Source organism: Prionailurus viverrinus, chromosome B1 (genome assembly GCF_022837055.1).
Source record: "Prionailurus viverrinus isolate Anna chromosome B1, UM_Priviv_1.0, whole genome shotgun sequence".
Classification (NCBI taxonomy): domain Eukaryota; kingdom Metazoa; phylum Chordata; class Mammalia; order Carnivora; family Felidae; genus Prionailurus; species Prionailurus viverrinus.
Window position 1 is genome coordinate 123,478,169 of NC_062564.1, and position 12,320 is coordinate 123,490,488.

Consider the following 12,320-nt stretch of genomic DNA (forward strand, 5'->3'; position numbering starts at 1 on the left):
TAGGGGCACTGGAAATGAAAGATATAATAGGTTTACATTTTTTCTCTGCAGAATGAAGTCTGCAGAGAGTTATATCAATCATATAAAAATATTTATTAATAAAGAAAATATATCAAAATATTGACAATAGTTTTTCTTGGAAATATTGTCATGGGTGATTCTTTAAAAATGTTTTTTTGTATTTTCTAAATCTTGTGTAAAGAGAATATGTTATTTTTGAAATCAGAAGTTAATATTTTTCAGGGTGCCTGGGTGGCTTAGTCAGTTAAGCGTCCCACTTCAGTCAGGTCATGATCTCACAGTAGGTTCCAGCAGACAAGGAGGAGCCTGCTTGGGATTCTCTCTCTCCCTCTCTATCCCTATCTACTCACACTTTCTCTTTCTCTCAAAAAAACGAATAAACTTAAAAAAAGAAGTTAGTATTTTTCTCTGGAAAGTGCAGTTTTTAATTAATAACTTTATTTTTGAGGGAGGGAGGGGCAGAAAGAGAATCTGAAGCAGGTTCTAAGCCTGGTACTGGGCTCAAACTCACAAACTGTGAGATTATGACCCTAACTGAAACTGACTGAGCCACCCAGGTGCCCCAGGAGTTTTTGATCTAAGCCATAGAAATAGGCATTGGCTAATCAGAAAGAAAATTTACTGGAAAGAACTCAGCTAGCTTTGGGAGCAGGGCGGTGGGGCAGGGGGGGTGGGGAGAACCAGGAGGATCTGAAAGGTGGTCTCAGTTCCTGTATCATTGAACTCCAGGGGGTTTTTGGTCTTTTTCTCCCTCTACTCAGTATCACAAAGGGTAGCTTCTGAGTACTTGCTCCCTCCTAAGGTGAGGGAAGGGCCTGGCACCTTGATTCACAGGCTTAGCTGACTATTTCCAAAGCAGGAGGAAATTGAGGTGCTATTTTCAAAAGGAAGTAGAATAAAATCGATGCCTGTTTTGTCATATTTTGTAAAAGACAGAATCTTACTGTACAAGCAATTATAACTGATTTCAAAAAGTGAAACAATTATGTTCTACATATACTTGTTTAATCATGTTTTTGAGACAAATATACTTTCTATGTTCTTCCTTGGACTCTGAAAGCTAATCTTCTTTAATGGTATGTGTGGGCATGGGATTAGAGGAGCATGGGGCTGGTACTGATCCTGGGGGACCAATTGTTCATAGAAAAATATAACATTTAATTCACTCACTTTTCAATTAAAGAACAGTAGGCACAAGAGTTAATCCATTAACTATGAGAATACACTTTAATTTTATATTATGACTCATTAAAAAATATTTTAAGTTGACCCTCATTTCACAATGGATTTGAGGTGGGATGACCCATTGTCTAATCAAAGTTTTTTGATTTGCAAATGTGAGGTTCCCATTTCAAAGTAGCTAAAGACAAAATGGGCTGAGATGGAAGGATTCTGTCTAAAAATCTCATAAACCTCAAGGACAAGGTCCTCTTGAAGAAACCCAGAAGTAGAAAGCCTTTAGCATGGCTGGAGGCCTTTCAGAAGACAAAATGCACCATTTGTGTGGCCCATGCTGTCAGAGTGCTATTTCTCTCAGCATTTATGCTTCCTTCCTCTTTCTGCAGAGAGAGAGAGAGAGAGAGAGAGAGAGAGAGAGAGAGAGAGAGAGAGAGAGATTGGCTTCCTGCTGGAAACACAGGCACCCCAACTCTCCTAAAAACATCACCGCCATTTCAGCCACAGGAAGGGATCCTTTTTTTACTGAACCCCCTTGAGTGAGAAAGACTCTCTGGGAGGCCAGCCTGGATCTACACAGCCCTGTCCACTGTGAAGTACAAACATGGCCAGAGGTGGGGAAGTGTTTTGTGGCTGAGAAAGGCTGAGAGAAAGGGGTGGGTTATCAACCGGTCAGCCAGTGCACTAAAGGTCTGCCCCGTATTAGTTCAAAGAGACAGAACAGTGGGGGAAGAGAGGACAGGGGAGGGAAAAATAGAAAAAGAGTGTTACTGAGGGAAACATGGAGAAGCTGGAGGTGATTCAAGAAGAGAAAATCAAAAGGACGGGGAGAAGCTCAGAGGAGAGTGTTTTAAGTCAGGATACTTTAAGCTGCATGAAACTGAAAACCCCTCTCACAGTGCCCGTAACCCAGTGAGTCTCTCTTATGACAGGAAGTCCTGAGGTAGGCTTAAGTCAGCCATGCAGCAATGTCTGCAAGGCCTCGGTTCTCTTCAGTTTCTCACTCTGCCCTTGTTGGTACGGTCTTTACTATCAGACTACATATAGGATCGAGCTGTCGTATCCAAACACAATTAAATCCAAGGCCAAAAAGAAACCATCTTTTAGGTGTGAGGAACCCCTCAGCACATTTTCCTCATGTCTCATTGGCCAGAATTGTGTCACAGCCCATTTCTGAACGAAACATTGGCAAGAGCCAAGTTTGTCTTAGAAGGTCAAGACATCCCTTGGAGCCTGGCAGGGGACTGGTCTTCCCAGAAGATATGGATGTTAAAAGAGGGGGGACACTAGAACACTCCTCAGGTTCTGAGAGGAAGGAGGCAATGGGGGAGGGGAGGTAACCAGCTGTGCTGGTTGCATAGAAGTAAAAAAAAGGACTAGAGGAGCAGAGACAGTAAAAGGGAGAGGAGGGAGGCAGAAAAGTGGGCAAGAGTAAAACAGAGACAGACAAGCTCATTAAATTTGGTGTCTTAAATTTGGTACAATGCTGTTGTCATATCTTGCTGTTCAGCTCTGCAACTGTTGGAAGAACATGCTTTACCTATTTAACATGTTCTCACTGCTATTTGAAAGACTGGTTAACTTTTTGGTAGTTAAACTTACTAACCATTTTTCAACTTCAGAATTATAGAGGAGATGACCATAAGAGTCTCCAGGGAGAAAACTGTTCTTCTTCTTTTCTTCTTAAGATAGATCAAAATTTAAGGAGAAGTGAGGAAGTTGTGATGAAATACATACAATGATTATTTAGTTAATTGTTTAGTCTTTTTAATTTTATCTTTGTAACTGTAAAAGCAATATAGCTACATTAAAAAAAAAATTGGAAGCCAGAGACATGAAAACAAAATCACCCACAATCCCACAACCAACAACTGTTATTATTTATTGAGAATTGACTCCTAACTTATTTCATCCAATTGCATAAAATTTTTGTAGGGTGATCTATTTTTCAAAACAGTTATATCATCCACATTGTACACATTTCAAAAACAAAAGGGTATATTAAAATATACAGCAGGTCTCTTTTGTATCGTATCTTTTAGTTTTCCAGTGTGCTCCCCAACCCCACCCCAAACCTCTATTATCAATGTCTCTTATTTTCTTCTGTAGATGACCGACCCATTAACCAGAAATATGTGTGTATACAAAGCTTCTAGTCTCCTTTGTCAACGCTCTTTTTCTTCCCGTACAAAATGGCAGCCCATTGTGTATCCTGTTTTGCACTTTTCTCTTTTCATTTAACAATATTACTTTGATATAATTCCATATACAGTGCCCTGGAAATTCAACATTATAATTATTCATATTGCCACATACTCTTTATAATCATCGTCCTTAATGGCTGTAAAATGTTTGAGTAAATGATTCATTCGTTAAAAAAATGTTTATCAAGCACCTGCCACATAAGCAAGGCGCTAGTGATTCTAAAATTAAAAGGAGATGGACCACACCCTTGAAGGAGTCACAGCAGAGTGGAGCAGACAGGCAGGGAAACAAGTAATTACAGGTAGTCTCCTAGTGCAAAATGGAAGAATGTAGGAAGTGTTGAGGGAACAAAAGAAAGAACCTTGCAAATGCTGGATGGGTGAAATAAGTGAAAGGGATTAAATGCACACTTACGGTGATGAGCACTGAGCAAGGCATAGAATTGTTGAATCCCTATGGTGTACCCCTGAAACTAATATAACAGTGCATGTTAACCACACTGGAGCTAAAAAGTGTTGAGGATAAGTAAGAGGAGTCAGCTTGCAGACAAAGGGCAAGGAGAGTGTTTTAGGCAGAGGCAAGAATGACATGGGCACAGGCAAAAAACATGAAGTAACATTATGGTCCAGATTCAGGTGGCTACAAGGACACGGCCATAGTCCCTACCCCAGGATCTTTAAGCTGTGGCCAAATCTTCAATATAAATAATGCCATCATGTACAAATTGCAGTATATAACTTTCCCCATATTTTGGAGTATTTCTTTGGCTAGATTCCCAGAAGTCGGACTGCTGAGTCAAAGTGTAGGCACTCCCTGACCTGGGACACACAGCCAAAATGCCTTCCAAATGCATGATATCCCTTCACAAGGACCAGCAACGAATGAGGAAACCAGTGCTCATTATCTTAATACCTTTGTAATTATTTTAAAAAAATTTTATTTATTTATTTTTTATTTATTCATTCATTCATTCATTCATTCATTCATTCATTCTTTTTAAGTAGGCTGCACACCCAACGTGGGGTTCAAACTCATGAGTCTGTGGTCAAGAGTTGCATGCTTCACCTGACCGAGCCAGCCAGAGGCCCCCTATCATTAATTTGTTTTAATGTCTATTTCCATTACTGGTAAGGTTGATTTTCACCATATATTTATTACTATTCATATTTGTTTGTATATAGTTTGTTTTCTGTTTATACTCAATCATTGAGATTTCATATTTAGCTTCAGCTATATGAGCCCTACTTACAGACATTCAGACTTTTTTTCATGTCTGCTGTCAATATTCTTTCCCTGGTTTAGGTTGCCTTTTAAAACAATGCTTGATGCATTTTAAGATACTACCCAGTCATATCCACATCATTTTCTTCTTTTGCTTCTTAGGTGAGAAATACTTCTAGCTAGAGGTTAAACAAATACTGTTTTCTTCTGGTTTGCTTTACAAATGTACTTAAACTTTTGACATAGGAAATGAGAATTCAACTAGTCTTCCCGATTACTGATGAGTTATCTGAACTTTCCCTTCTTTGTTTTTATTTCAAAGATAAATCCTGCTTAGGGATCAACTCAACTTAGATCCAATTGGATCTAATTTCCAGTCCTTTTCTGATTGTGTTAGCTCTACTTAAGAAAGACCTTTCCTCTGACTTATTCAGGAATCTACAGGAACTGTTCCATTTATATATATAGAAAGAGTTACAATATCGCAGGAATAGGTCTAGGTAAAGCTTCTCAGTGCCTTCCTGTTAGAAGGGAATCTGCTGTTGAAGGCAGACCTTACCTTTGAAGCTTAGCCTACCTGGTTAGTATGCTGTGTGTTTTCCGTAGGTGGAGGGCACTTATGAGGGAGAGAGGGTTCTATCATCCAAAGGGCTGAAGTCACTGTGTTAGCTAGTATCATAGTTCTGTGGTATTGAATAGATAGGATCTCCTGATCCTCTCACGTTTGTGGGTCCCCTGTGACCTCAATATACCCTCAATCCCTCTCAAGGCCAAGCTTATCTCAAAGGATGGTTTATTGCAAGAAAAAGCAACTTCTTGGCTCCAAAGCTGGATTACAGGTTGTCAACTAGCTATCCTATTTTTGAGAAAAGTGATAGGCAGTTAACCAGAGAAACCCTATGCAAAAGGTTCTCAAACATAAGCCTACTAAGTATCACATGGGGAGTTTAGGAAACACGCAGATTTCTGCGTGCAGTACCAGGTTACATGGGTGGTGCTGGAAATCTTTCCTGATTTCATCTCTCCTTCTAATTCTGTGAATCTTGGAAAAAACATTCCCATACACATTTACACACAGTTCTGAACTGCTCATATTTCGAACCTGCTCCCTAGCACCCATGAAGGTGCTCCAGGAGGAGGTCGGATACGCAACAAATAGGCACACCTTCTCAGCGCTCTAAAACAGTTTCCAGCCACGCGTTCTATCCTTCCCCAGGGGTCAAAAGCTTAATGGTTTATGATTTATAATCCCAATTCCAACTTCCCAGAAGACTTCCTGGAACCAGTCAGGATCTTCGGCACTATTCCTTCTCGCGGGGGCATTTGCTGTCCGAGTTTGTGTTTACTACAAGACCCTAGGGTGAGAATTGTATCCCGGCTGGGACTCCTTTGAGCCATCTCTCCTTGGTTGTCCGCATTTCTGGGACGAGGCTCATGTTTCCGGCAGGTGGGGAGGTTGGGTTGGAGCCACACTTGGATTCCGGAGACGTTCCTTTGCAATTCTCCCAATCTACTCGCCCCATTTCCCGTCTCTTTTTTTCTCCCCCTCCCCAACCCTCTGCTCCCAGCAAAGTCTACGACCCGTTTCCACTCACGCTCAGTGGCCGGGAGTCTTCTCTTGCAGCACTACCGGGTGGTGGAGGAGGGGGCGAGTGTGGTCACACCCGGAAGGGGGCTTGTCCGGGAACAGGGGGCTCGCAGGATCCGTACTACCCAGCCCTCTCGCCCCGGAGCGACCCTCTCCCCCGCGTACCCCCAGATGCAGTCTGCCGCAGCGGGTGGCAGAGAGGACCCGCTGCTCTTCAATCCCAGTCTCTCCGCCAGGCTGCTCCCAATCCCGGGGCGCGCTTCCTCCTCCCTTCCGCCAGTCTTCCTCCCCACCTACCCCGCTGCCGCGCTGGGAGGTCGGCTGCGCTCCCGGCTGGTCCTAGAAGGGGCGGGGAGAAAGGCAGCGGGAGGAGCGGAGAGCGGTGGCAGGAGGCGGTGCGGCTACGTGGGCCCGCGGCCGCCCGGGAGCGCCCGAGCCCGTACGCGCGCGCGCGAGCCTCGCCGAGGCTCTGGCGGCGGGCAGCCGGCGGCAGGGCGGAGCTGCGGGCGGAGGAGCCGCGCGCCGAGCGGGCGGAGCGAGCGGCGGGCGGAGCGAGGGGTGGGAGGGCGCGCGCGAGCCGGCGGGCGGGCGAGCGAGTAGCGTCTCCACCAGCATCTGCTGTGGCCGCGTTTGCCCGAAGCTGGGAGACCGACGGACCGACAGATCGCCTGGCGGACAGACGCGGGCTCTCGCCTTGGGCTCGGGGCCAGCTTTGGCGAGGCTCGGGGTTTGCAGCGCGCGGTTTCTCCGCTAGCTCACGGCCACCCCGGCTCCGGCGGCCTCGACGCGCAGGGGGCTGGAGGTGCGGGAGCGGCTCTCCGCCGGTCGGTCCCCGTGCGGCTCAGCCGCGGCCCGGAGCTGCGTCCCAGATCCCCTGCTCCCCTCCGGGCTGCTCCGAGCAACGGTGCTCCGGGGCTCCAAACTCGGGCTGCCGGGGCAAGTGTCTTCATGAACCCAGAGGATGTCCGGGAAGCACTACAAGGGTCCTGAAGTCAGTTGTTGCATCAAATATTTCATATTTGGCTTCAATGTCATATTTTGGGTAAGTTGGAGCGCTTCTGGGATTTCAACTATTGTGGCCGATCGATCCGCGGCGATTTCCCCCACGTTGCTTGCTGCTTTTACTTTTCGCAGCCCCTCGGGCGCTTGCCCGAGCAAGGAGAGGCATTTGCCTTCCGCCTTTCCAGCTTGCGCGTTGGAGAGATAAACATTTAATCCTATTTAGGAGTGGGAAGAGGTAAAAAGAAAAACCGAGCCGGAAAGGGGGCACCCAGGCCTTGGGGTGGCTGTTTAAGGGACGAATAGCAGGGATGCAGATGAAAGAAAGGCTCGGCAGTTTGAGAAATGAGCAACCGCACGAATTAGATTTGCTCCCGGTGGGATATGGCTGTTGGGCAGAGCGTGGTGTCATAATAGGGAAGGCTAATCGGGCAGAGCCGACCCTGAGGTCCACCTTCTAACGGGGATCTGATTGGACGAGGGCTTGGCTCCGTGTTGCCGCGGCTGGTCTGTGCCATGCTCAGCGTGTATCTTCTTGCACCATCTCGGGCTTTGTGTAGGATGCAGATGCAGTGGTATACGGTTCTGTAATGTACACGTAAATAACGCTTCCTGCGCGCTCTTCCCCATCAGCTGGAAAGCGCTCCTTTTGCATAATGGACTGGCTAGTGGGCGCGTGGGGTGGAGGGTTTTATTTCCATGTGTATATTCTCAGGATGATAACAAGTCACCATCAACATGTTTCAGTGTGTTCGTGCCTCACGTCCTCCTTTTCTAAGGAGTGACACAGAGTGGGCCGTTTTGGGGAAACCTTGGAGAAATGCAAAGAGAATGTATGAGATACGTTTTATTGGGGGTACGGAGAGCAAATGCTGGAACGAAAGATTCAAACCACGCTCTGGCTTTGCTGGCAACACAGGGTGTTGGGCACCTATTGTAATTAGGCTGGGATGCCTACTCTTTTGTTTTGTTTGGATTCTTTTCCTTGATTTCACAAACGTGTTCAGCAACCAGACAAAGAGTTCACTAGGGCAAGGAGAGAACGTTGGTTCAAAGACTGTGTTATTCCTGCCGCCCCCCCCCCCAATCCCATCCCATCCCATCTTCTTCCTTAATGCGCCCCCCCCCCCCCAGTGGAAAGTAAAGATGGTGGCTGTCTGGGGGTGTTTTCCAAGTTGCTATTCAGTGTAGGTTCAGTATGAGACACACAATAATGCAACGGTGGGATCAGTCATAATCCACGGCAGTATGCACACATTGTGTGTTTATTTTGATTGTTCTTTAATTTTAGCCATTTGTTGTAGACATGTACAGCTATGAGAATAGTTATCCATATAGCTCTGTATATTCATTTTTTCCCTACTCACATTAACAAAGCCATTTTTACATTTTTTCCTATTTTCTGTTGAAGTGTCTTGCATTGGTTTGCATGTTTTGCAAAGGGAAATGGAAGGGTTTGGGGACCACTCTGTGTCACCATGTCATCTGTCCTCAAGACTCATAAAGAGAATGGGGGGGGGTGGAGAACATGAATAAATATTGTATCTAGTCGTTCACAGACAGGTTTGTATGTTTTTCTTGCCAGAGATTGTATGTGATTCCTGTGAGTGGTCGCCCCCTCCCTGCTGCAATTAATAGGAAGAAGAAATTATTTTTTTTCTTTGCTTCTCTTTTTTTCATCTGAAAAATGTTGAAAAGTGCTGGGTAGTCACATTTCTGAGTGAGGTGTTTTGATTTTATTGGACCTTGAAACTTTGTGACTTTGAGAGTCAGGGACTACTGAACTGAGACTGGACCTTGTTGAGGTAATGAGTCCAGGCCTCTGCACTCTACTTGAACACTTTCAAAAGTTGCATGTTTCAGCTACCAGGCAACAGAAAGCACCCAGGGGCTTTCTCTGTAGTTTCATAGCAGGAGGTGGAAAAGAAATAAAGGGATTTGGGCCTGTTTCCCTAACAGTTTGGTGTAGTTTTGTACAGTATACAGAGGAAAATTTAGTATTTTCTGTGGATTGGGTTGTAGCAGTTCCACTAGAACTGTGGAGAGCATCAAAGAATTACGGAATGCGTGCATAGAGACTTCCAGAATAGAGCTTCCTCTTGTTTGATTTTGAAGGTCTTTTGGCGGGAGTTTTATGGGAAGCCTGAGAGGAAACCTAGACCGTGGAAGTAAACAAGCTACCCCAGGCAAAATTGTTAAGTGGAAGCCTTCCTTATAGCCCTTCTCTGCTTTGTATATGCTTCCTCCCTCCTTTCTGTGCCTGGTGCCTTTTACCCAGATGCCCCTTCATACCTTTCCTATCCTGCTGTCTACTTCAAAATTACCCCATATTTAAATCTCCCAGTGTGTCAGTACCATAGTCTCTCATCACAATCAGCAGGAAGGTAACATGACATTCGATTAAAGTACAGTAATTCAGACTAAGATATTAGTGACTGAAGAACGGGGGTCAGTAACTTGGCAGTCTGCTTCTGTCAAGTTGCACATCTCTGCTCAATGCAGAGTTACCATCCTGTCAGTTACTGCCAGAAACAGCAGACTCGATGCTACCCTTACACAGTTATGAAGAAGAGATTCTAATGGAGAGCACGGCTTCCTAATCTTTCATTTTCATGCTGTGAGATGCTAGAATAAATGTGAAATCCATCGAGGACGTTTGGAGGTGTAGTTCTGGTGAAATAAAATTGACATGTGGACATTGTCACCCTGGCACTGTGAGCTTGGTTCTCTTGCTAGTGGGTAGTTTGACTCCTTGCTAGTCAGTTAACTGCCCTGGGCCTCAGTTTCTCAGCTCTTAAAATGAAGGAGTTGGATGAATTGTAAGGTTCTTTCTAGTTCTGACAAAGAATGTGTCTGTCACGTTCCAATAGGCTAGGGAAGAAAAATACAAGAGATGGGCACCGTGTATAATGAAAATAGCATCTATTGGAGTACTTACTACAGACCTTTTCTCTTACTGAGAGTTGTCTGAAGATCAGTTTTCTTACTTCATTTTTTCTTCTTGGCTTATTCACTCATTGGTGTAGTTTGCATTCTTCCCTGTCCCCAACTGTGAATCTCAAATGGAGTCCTGTGAGTCATTAAAAAAAATTTTTTTTTATTATTAGAGTTACAGTTTGGTGTGTAAAATATGAATCCTTTTATATAACAGTTGTACGATATTCTGAGTAACAAAGTCAACATCTTGTACAGATTCCTTTCTCATTAGTTGTCACAGGGTGGTGGGGAAAATCTCATTTTCCCTATTTAATGTTGGAAGACCTCAAGCCAGAAGGGAATTGGTTTTATTGAGGGTGTCTCCCTACTAGGACATTTCTTGGAAAACCCTTAGGCTGCTTTGAGGTGGGTGAGGGAAGAGACAGGGAATTTTGTTTTAAAGTCTCTTTTTTGGGGGGACTGAACCCCCACATCACCTCACACCATTAATAGATGTTTTGCTCTGGACTTTTTTTTTTTTAATTTTTTTTTTAACGTTTTATTTATTTTTGAGACAGGGAGAGACAGAGCATGAACAGGGGAGGGTCAGAGAGAGGAAGACACAGAATCTGAAACAGGCTCCAGGCTCTGAGCTGTCAGCACAGAGCCCGACACGGGGCTCAAACCTTCGGACCGCCGGATCATGACCTGAGCCGAAGTCGGCCGCTCAACCGACTGAGCCACCCAGGCGCCCCAGGACTTTTTTGGATTTTGGTTTTAATGCTTAACTGTTTGTAGGCAAGTAAATTGACCTCATTCTGGTGTTGTTGATCTGTTGTTATGTAACAATCAACCCCAACTCTTAGTGGTTTAAAACAAAACTTTATTATTATATCTCACAGTTATGTGATTTGAGCAGGCTCATCTGGGCAGTTGCACTTGGGGTCTCTTGGGCAGTTGCAGTGAGATGTGAAGTCTCACTGAGGTAGGATGGTCAGGATGGTGTACTCACATGACTGGCAGTTGATGTTTTTGCTTACAGCTCAGCCAGGATTGTTGGTTAGAGCACCTATTTGAGGCTTCTTCTTGTCTCTGAGACTGAAAGAAGGTTCCAGCCAGTTAAAACTACTTACCTGCCCCATTGTCACTTTTGTCTGTTTTACTCATTAAAGCACACATGGAGTCTGCTAAATTTCAAGGGGGAGAAGAAAGAAATTCTACCTTTTATGGACAAACATCAAGGTCATGTGGCTTGTGGCCATCTTTGGAACATACACTCTGCTGCACTGAGCCATAACTTCTGGTTTATAAAGGAAGGATAACATTATCTAATGGAATTATAGTTTCAAGGATTCAGTGAGTAACATATTACCCAGTACAATGTCTCAATATGTAACACATGGTGACTATCATTATTGTTATTGTCTCTAGACTTTATACTGGTTCCATTCTGCACTGTAGAACTTCTAGAATACTTTAGCCTGATACTTTGGCATCATTACCACTAGGTAATGTTAATACCTTTAAGATCTTCCTAGGATTCAGTAAAATGGATTCAGTAAATTTGTCACTTATTAGAAAAAAAAAGCCCCATGGATCAGTGGAAACCTTGAATGACTTGGGAAAACCAAGAATGGCTTGGGGACACCAACTGGTTTTTCTCTTCTCTTTACAGTACTACAATTAGAACAGCCTTGGATACTTGAGGCCAAATTTCTCTTTGATGTGCTTTCAAATATTACATTGTGTCTTTAAGAGGAGGTTTATCCTGGGTTGATGGCAGAATATTGTATCTAATTTGTTTCCACAGGGCTTAAATTCAGAGAGGAGAGAGATTTAGGGAACCTTGGGGGGGCATCAAGTAGGAAGCCTTATCTTATGATTCACTATAAATTGTAAGATGTTCTGGAATGACGATACATCAGCAGTTTATAAGTCATAATTTTTGTTTTAATTTGCTAGACATCTGTTAGCTTCGATGGCAACCATATGGGAGTCTAAATTGCCTTTTGAATTACAGGGAGATGGTAGGAAGAAAGCTAAATATGGTTATGAAAGTGTCATATGGAAAAAGTGTAACAAAGGTGTATAGACCTCAGTGGGGAAAGTAATTGAATACTGAACTTGCTTGGTCTGGCTGTTCACTCTTGGGTCAGTGAGAAGGCACTGAAGCATTCACACTTGATGATATCCC

General features: G+C 44.1%; 1 protein-coding gene across 1 annotated transcript in view; it reads left to right on the plus strand.

Moving 5' to 3' along the window:
• Window positions 1-6,799: 6,799 nt before the first annotated feature.
• Window positions 6,800-12,320, plus strand: part of TSPAN5 (tetraspanin 5) — a 181,807-nt gene continuing 176,286 nt past the window's right edge. The window contains exon 1 of the mRNA XM_047857127.1: window positions 6,800-7,253. Coding sequence (XP_047713083.1) covers window positions 7,173-7,253 — 81 coding nt within the window. The 5' untranslated portion in view covers window positions 6,800-7,172. The remainder of the gene's footprint in view (window positions 7,254-12,320) is intronic.